Genomic DNA, 8,976 nt, shown 5'->3' on the forward strand with positions numbered 1-8,976 from the left:
CATGTATGTGCTTTATGGACCTTAAAAATTTAAAAGAATATGAAAAAAAGAAGAAACATCTGGGATGTCATGAGGGTGAATAAATGATAAGAGACTTTTAATTTTTGGGTGAACTATCCCTTTAATCTGTCCAAGTACTCATGACAATGCGTTATCTAATATTTGAAGTCGCGTGTGACCTCTGTGTAATACAAGCATTACGGACATGACATTTGTGGTCTAAATGTGAAATTTAACTTCTCATAGAAAGGACTAGGTACTAGGGCTGCATCAGGCTGATTGGGGACCGGGCGTGTCATTCCAGCCCAGACCCACCTTCTGACTTTTAAATCAACGCTGTCTCATACATCCACAAGATGGTGCAACGAAATCACATAAACCAGTCAGTAATGCATTATAGAGATCATGTATTGCAAAGAAAATATCTGTTAACAATAACAAGGTGTTAACAAATGTGCATAAAATGAAGGTCAAAAGATTTAGCCTGTTCATATTCTCAAATATTAAGTATAAATGTGAAACGAGAAAAGAAATGCTTCAATTGACTGTTCTATTAACCTAGTGTTGTACAGTAGCTTATACCACTGTGTTTTTCATTAAATACAGTTGTGTGTACGTGTCTAATGCTTATGCAGCGAGAAGCTTATAAGAGCTTATAAGAGAGCATTCCGAATGTCTTTTTCTATGTATGCATGCTGTTTTAGCCCCAGAATGTAAGTCATCATCAGTGCCTGGAACACATCCAAAATTTGAATGCTCATTTTAGCATTTGAATGTGCATTATTATTTGAAAGGATTTCGAATTTCTCTTTTTAATATGCATCCTTACTCATTACCAATATATCAAACCATTTGTATGTGTAATCATACATCCCTGCAGATGGAGCCCATACATCAAACATTTTCAGTCTAGATGTTTTTTGTTTGTTTAAGTATAGATCAGGAATTAAAATTTTAATGGAAAAAGGAAAACCCATCCACAACACTTTGAAACCTGTAGAAGAGGATGAATATTGAGATCTCAGTATGATATAAATTAAGGCTGTATGATTAATTGATTTAAGATTTAAATATGAATGCTGTTTGACCCAGACACTATTACTAAACTGGAAAAGTTGTGTTTTAAGTATTCTACATTCACCACTTCAGTCAGAGAAGGGGTGACGGTGTGTGCGGCTGAACATCTGCAATATTAGATAATGAATGTTTATCATATTACAATTTAAATAGCAATTGTTTTTAAATATCCCCTCCTGATTGTTAGATATAAATGCTGTAAGCTTGAAACACATCACAGATCAAAGCAATAGTAAGCAATCTATCTGAATCATCATGGTAAACAGATGAGCAGTGCAGGTTTGTGATTCTCCCATTGATATCTACTGTATATGATTCAATATAAAGCATTATTAATAACAGAAAATGTAAACAAAGGAGACCCTTTGTTCATCATACATAACATGTGTTCCCCTTCTGTTGCTCTCTCCATGTTGTGTCAGAGAAGCGACACTAGGGGTCTCTCTTGAGCGCCGATGTATACCTCTGTCTTGTGAAAAAAGGCCAATGAGAAGTTGTCAGATGGTATTTGCATATCCCACTCCCGGACATACTGGTATTTAAGCGGGGCGAATACGGGAGTAGGAGCCGATGGTCGTGTCTGCAATTGCTGCGAGTTACACACCAGTTCCTGTCATTCCTCTGCTGCGTGCTGTTGGATCTTACGGCGCACAACAGCGGCTTTCTCCTGTTTGCACGGCTGTGCATTCCTGCCCCTGGGCGCTTCGACAGCGCAGATAAAAAAACTCTCACAACTTTTTTTCATAAAAGAGTGATTTTATTTAAAAGAGTAATTTCCTCTAAAAGAGCAAAACACAGCGGCGTTGAACGTCCTTTTAAGGACGCGTCTTTATAAAGATGCCTTTCCGCCCCTGTGTTGTTCCTGGATGCGGTAGAGTGCTCTCCGCTTCAGACCGCCACAGGCGTTGTCTCGTGTGTCTGGGTAACGATCACACCGATGCTGCGTTTGTGGATGGTTCATGTTCTCACTGCGAGAACACGACCATGACAACATTGCGGTCGTGGCTCGCTTACTCCAGCCTCCCCCCGCATTGCTCCTTCTTCCCACAGGATTGAGGACGATGTGGTTGGCGATGGAGGCGATTTGGGGATGGCAGCGGGTGCAGCTCCGCAGGGTACGCCCCCTCGGACCACCCGCACCCCGGCACGCTCGTTGACTCCCGTCCGTGCTTGAGGCAACAGCGACTCGCCTTACAGCCAGTCTGCCTATCCTCTAGAGTCAGAAGCAGATGAGCTCGCCGCTGCATCGGAGGGCGCGGTATCTGACGCTGAGGACTCCCCTGGGCTGCCGCTTTTGGGCCTGCATGCCCAGGCTGAGGCCGACGCGCAGATGACCGACATGCTTTCCCGGGCATCCACTAGCGTGGGCTTGGATTGGAACCCTCCATCCTCCCCACAGCCATCACGGCTGGACGACTGGTTCCTGGGGTCTGGGCGCCGCTCATGGCCTCGCCCCACCCCAGTCCCATTTTTCCCGGAGGTGCATGATGAGCTGACGTCTTCGTGGACAGCACCCCTCTCCACTCGTCACACCGCCACCTGCTCATCCGCCCTCGCCACCCTCGACGGCGGAGCGCGCCACGGGTACACGGCGATTCCCCAGGTGGATAGGGCAGTTGCGCTCCACATATGCCCCGGAAACCCTACCACCTGGCGAGGCCGCCCTGTACTCCCTTCCCGGCCCTGTAGAGCAACATCCTCGCTGACCGCGAAGGCCTACAGTGCCGCCGGATGCGCTGCTTCCACCCTGCATGCCATGGCTCTCCTGCAGGTCCACCAAGCCAAGGCACTCAGAAATATGCACGCCGTGGCCCTCATCCCGACACGCTGCAGAAACTGTGCTCTGCGACCGACCTCGCCCTGAGAGCGACGAAGGTCACAGCGCAGGCGCTCGGGCAGGCGATGGCCATGCTCGTGGTCCAGGAGCGTCAACTTTGGCTGAACATGGTCGAGATGCGTGAGGCCGACAAGACTCGCTTCCTCAATGCCCCTGTCTCCCAGTTTGGCCTCTTCGGCGACACCATCGAGGACTTCGCCCAGCAGTTCTCCACGGTGAAGAAGAAGACGGAGGCCATCTCACACATCATGCCCCGCCGCAAACCTGCCGCCACGGGCCATGCCCGCCTGCTCGCCGAGGGCGTCCTCCCGCGGCCAAGAAACCTTCTGCTCCGCCTCAACCCGGGCCCAGCTCTCAGCCCCAGCGTCGAGCAACCCGCGGGAAGCGCACGTATGTAACCTCCGTTCCCCGATGGAGGGAACGAGACGTTGTGTCTTCCCCGCCACGTCGCTGAGCCATCACCGGCTCCTCAGAAAAATCCTGAATGAACTCCCGTATTCGCCCCGATTAAATACCCGTATGTCCGGGGGCGGGATATGCAAATACCATTTGCCAACTTCTCATTGGCCTTTTTTCATAAGACAGAGGAATATATCGGCGCTCAAGAGAGACCCCTAGTGTCGCTTCTCTGACACAACGTCTCGTTCCCTCCATCGGGGAACGGAGGTTACATACGTAACCTAGACGTTTGATTATACATGCTGGGAGAAGTTATACAATTGCATTGTCTATATGTTAGTATGACTTTGCAAAAATCAGAGACTTTGCAAAAATCCCTCAATCCTCCGTTTGAAACTCTCCTAAACGATCACTGCTAAATCGATATCTGTCTGTCTCTATGTAGATCATGCTGGGACCCATCTGTGAAGCCAGTGATCCAGAGGCCTACAAGACCCCGGCCAACTGCTGTAAGAAAGGACACTTCGGTTATGTAAGTGAAGTTTTGTGTTCTGTCCTGAACAACCCAGAAAGATTCTTATTGCCAGATGTGCCCTCGTTAAGGTGTATGATTTGGGATGTTAAAATGTGTTTATTCTGCAGGAATGCTCTGAGAGGAGAATGTAAAATGGAACGTATCCCACCCTGCCCTTTGTTTACTGTTATGACAAGACACATGACATTAAGTGCTGGGATAATCGACTTGAAAAGAATCCCAAAGGTTTGTTCAATTATTTTTTATAAGTCATTGATGGAGGCTAATCATGGAACAGAGCTATGACAACATAAGTGCAATGATAAAGGGTTCATGACATGAGGAATACATTTTTCCTTGATCTTTTGACTAGGGATGTGCACGAGTAATCATTCTGCACCAGCTAGTCAACTATTAAAAACACTACTCGAATATCACACATTAATGTTCCTTCGTGCATTAGCCTGCCATGGGCAGTGCTGAATTATTCTTTACTTTCCCTCTGTATCTCTCACCAAACTTTGCAGTTAAAATACAGTCCACTGGGGGCACTCTTGATGTGTGTAGGCAAGGTGTTGGATGAGAGAAGGAAACTTGATTGCATTTTTGGGTGCTTTCAAGCAAAGCCAATTGTGACAATACTTGGAATATTTGGATTGTTATTGAATTCTACTCTCTTGTTGGAGTTTGCATACCAACGGACAATCTGTTTTTATGGTGGAAAGGAAATGTGAAGCAGTACGAGAAACTCAAAAGATTACCAAACCGGTATGTGCGTTAAATATCTGAACACGGGCAGAGAGTATTTTATAAAAAGCCACTTGTATTTCTGAATAATAATATGTGAAATGATAATAATGTGATAGCAGAGTTTATATATGCTTCACCCTAATGCCATCAGTATTGTTTTTTATGTAAGATCTGGGTAAATGCAAATGTTTATTACTGTAATTTTGTATCTTTTTTTTTTATTATTATTATTAATATTTATATGTATTTTTGTTCATTCAATTTAGCTCATTTTAAAACCGTTCTCGGTAACATTTGTGAATAAATCTAAAAATGACCTAAATTTCACATACTCACTTAGTACTTTTTTAGGAACACCTGCACACCTACTTATTCATGTGATTACCTAATTAGCCCATCACGTGGCATCAGTGCAATGCATAAAATCATTTAGATACGGGTCAGGAGCTTTAGTTAATGCTCACATCAATCATCAGAATAATAAACAATTTATCTCAGTGATTTCGACTGTGGCATGATTGTTGGTGCCAGACTGGCTGTTTTAGTATGTCTGTAACTGCTGATCTCCTGGGATTTCCACTCAGAACAGTCTCTAGAGTTTTCTCAGAATCGTGCTAAAAACAAAAAACATTCAGTGAGCTTCAGTTCTTCGGGCGGATACGCCTTGTTGATTAGAGAGATTAACAGAGAATGTCATCACTGGTTCAAGCTACAGTAACTCAGATAACCACTCTGTACAATTATAGTGAGCAAAATAGCATCTCAGAATGCACATCATTTCAAACCTTCAGGCAGATGGGCTACAAGAGCAAAAGACCACATTGGGCACTTTAGTACCATAGTTTAGGACCATAGTTTTACTAATAAAATGCTCAGTGAGTGTACTTGTCATACTTTTTATTTTGAACAGACATTTTAATTTACAAGTAATTGATTATTATTTTTTTATGGGTTTTATGGAAGTTCTTGACTACAAAGTTTCTCAGATTCCCTTCCCTTTTTTTGACATGTAAGATTTCATTTTACAATAAAAACATTCTGTAAGTTTCAGAACTTAAAACTTCCTCCAAATCAAAAAGAGCATTTGTTTAAACCAAGCTGCAAAAACAGCTTGTTAGGATTTCCCCTACTTTGTGACATCACACAGACAAATACATCAGCACATGACTGCCTCTAAACTAGACATCAATGCCTACTTTTACATCATAGCACCCTTGGCCCAACCACTGGTGCTCAGTCAAAGGTGAAGAGGAGAGAACAAGACATATGGGCCTAATATTCCTACACAACAAAGGGGGACTTACACAGGACACCTTCTTGTGCCCTTTAGGACCATTTTTATACGTTTTCTACATAAACATGCACTAGATTAACTGCTTTGATCATTATCATGCATCTCATGCCATTTCTAAAATACGCAATGTCAAGTTATAACTTAAAAGGATACCCACATTTTGGGTAGTAACATGTCCTGATGTGTTTTTTTGCACCCATCTGAACTATTTTTAATTGTTAGTCTATGTAAATATGCACTAGATCGACATCTTTGACCATTTTGATACATTTCCGGCAATGTGCGCCACGTTGTACGAGCGGTAGAAAACTCAACTTTTAAAAACTTAAACGTTTTTAAAAACTTTAAAACTTGTTCTGCTCTATTCCATTGCTGTTACTAGCTGGAAGAACTGCTTCCAGAGTAAACAGACTATGGAAAATGTGAGATGTCACTCTGAAGACCAGCGTCTCTGGATAAAGCACCCGAACATCACTGTGGATTGTATTACATTTGTGGATTGTGTGTTTTTGGCTCATATCAGTGTGGATTGCTTGCAAACCAGTCACAATATGATTCAAGCTTTGCAAAGGAACTGTAATTGAACGATTGGGCAGTTAACAACACTATTGGACCCAAACGTAAAACCAAAATAACCAATTCCATTCATGAATGTTTCATATGTCATCACTGTTTATTTCAGACAGAGGGCCAGAGACAGGATGGAAAATGATCATACATTACTAAATTCTGACTGTTTTGGTGCAAAAAAAACAAAGCTTTACTAAAATTACAAGTGGACATCTGGGAAAATAAAAAAAAGAGTACGTCATGACCCCTCTAAAGCCAATAATATCTCCTCACACATTCATATTTACAGCACATTCATATTCCCAATCTCCTAAAGTGCACATAGTGGATTTATTCTGGATTGTGGACATGTAGTACCTGGTATTAAATGCATCATTCTTATGATTTACGCAACCTCATGCCGTCCCAAACCCTTATGACTTTCTTTCTTCTGTGAAATACAAATGAAGATATTTGAAAGAACTGGTGATTTTGCCCATACAATGTAAATCTATAGTGTCCAAAACTCTCAAGCTCCAAAAAGGACATATATAATATATGCAACTTGATACACTCTCTTTAGATGAGAAACAAACCAAAAAATCCTTATTTACTATAAATCTTGACTTGTCATAGAAAATGTAACACTTGTGCTTGGATTCAAATACAAGTATAATTGTGGAAAATGGTGATAGTGGTTTGGTGGTGTTTTTTTTTTTTTTTTTTTTTACTTTTAGCGCTTTTATCATGATGTTCTATGTGATGTATGTACCCACAAAATAAGAAACCCTCTCCTTGAAATCCAGACACAAGTGGTCACAGATGATACATATTACAATCAGATATAGATGGCGATGTGTCTCGCCTAACCACTTGTGATCGCCTAAAACCCACCCCATATATCAGGTCAAACAGGGCCTGAGTGATCAGTCCAGATTCAAAAGATTTCATCGTATATGTGTGTCTCTTCCAGAACTGCAGAAAGCTGGATTGATGTTGCCAGATTGATGTTGGAGTTGTTTCATATACCTCTCAACTGCCTTGGAAGAAACAGAAAACCAGCCCCAAAGAGTCCCCATACACACCCACTACTCACACAAATAACTTGCACACGCCAAAAAGACACATCGCACCCATGCTCACAAACCATCCACAAGCACACAAGCAGAATACACACTTTCATTTCAAGCAGAACTCACAAACACCTGGGAATGGTGACAAAAACACCCCACAGAGTGCATTTACACCCCAAGAGCAAGGTAAGACTAATAACAGAAGACAAATGAAGAAGAACTATATTGCGGCAGTTTTACATATAGATAAAGATGCAGACTTTTCTAGAGGTGGCCAGAATGGTCCTTACACTACAAGGGTTCTCCCATCACCTCAGAACGGCAATAAAACGACATATTCACTCTTTGGAAAGTGAAAGAACAATACAGGGAATAGAGAGAAAGGCCAAAAAGTGAGGAAACTCTGAAAGAAGGGGAAAAAAGCAGCAAAAGATACTGCCATGTGTCCATGCGATGAAAACCTTTTTCTGATCAAACAAAAGCAAAGAAGATTAAAAACATTGCCTAATTGTGTGCATGTGTGTTTGGGTGTCAGTGAGCAGGTGATTCTCTCAGATGTGTATCATAACCTACTGGCTATTTTCAAAAAGATCTGTGTTTTGCTCCATCTTTTTCCATCCACATGGTTTCATTAATTATTAAGGCACGTTTAGACTATTTAGTTATTTTTCATCTCTGATTTTAGAGAATTTGAAGGCATTGTACACATACAGTAAATTAAGCAAATAAATATGTGTACAAATTTTAAATCCACTGTGTCCAAGTATGAGTGCAGGTATAAAAATGTCCTTTCATATCTTCTCACAAAGGATTGTAAAGGAGAATCATTAATGCCCACCCCTCTGTTCTGCATATCAAATTTACATTACCAATGCTTAATTTTTTTAACTAAATAATTGAATATGTTTTGGAATTTTAGTAGCAGAAGTCCTGCTTGTACTTGAAGCGTGTATATAATTATTTAATGTACATGCTTATTTTTGTGACATCTTGATTAAAGCCAGTTTTCTTTGATATTCTGTTTAAGACTGTATTTTGTCAAACCTTTATTTTGGCCTTGTTTACTGTATCCTTCTATTTGTAATTATTAGCATCTTTTTAACAAAAATCCAGTTGTAAAGGTTTTTAATGTCTGTTCCCCATAAAGATGCCTAGTGTCCTGGCAAATGCATGGCACAAGGATGTAAATAAAGAAATACTAAACTGTGTGCTGAACTAAGTTTCAGAATGTCTCGTTTCAGACAAAAATGTATTCTCCCCTTCCCTTTACTTTCTCTCTTTCCCATGATTATGTGTTTGAGGACCAGGTGTGTTTAAAGCTGTTCATTTAAAGACAAATGAACAGCTTTAAACACAACAAAACACATAAAAGGCACCAAACAGCTGGTTAAGTGGTTAAACCATTACCATTTACTTCCTTTAACTTATTTTTTCTCTTTTTTTAAGATAGCAAATTCCTTCTTTTTTCTATATCATTGGACAT

General features: G+C 41.3%; 1 protein-coding gene across 1 annotated transcript in view; it reads left to right on the plus strand.

The window, feature by feature from the left end:
- The window catches only part of zcchc7 (zinc finger, CCHC domain containing 7), a 35,342-nt gene extending 26,655 nt beyond the window's left edge, over nucleotides 1–8,687 (plus strand). Inside the window, 3 exon segments of the mRNA XM_052126327.1 lie at nucleotides 3,759–3,845; nucleotides 7,327–7,422; nucleotides 7,424–8,687. Of these exon segments, the coding sequence (XP_051982287.1) occupies nucleotides 3,759–3,845; nucleotides 7,327–7,422; nucleotides 7,424–8,128 (888 nt within the window). The 3' untranslated portion in view covers nucleotides 8,129–8,687.
- Nucleotides 8,688–8,976: the final 289 nt, after the last annotated feature.

This window comes from Xyrauchen texanus, chromosome 5 (genome assembly GCF_025860055.1).
Source record: "Xyrauchen texanus isolate HMW12.3.18 chromosome 5, RBS_HiC_50CHRs, whole genome shotgun sequence".
NCBI lineage: Eukaryota > Metazoa > Chordata > Actinopteri > Cypriniformes > Catostomidae > Xyrauchen > Xyrauchen texanus.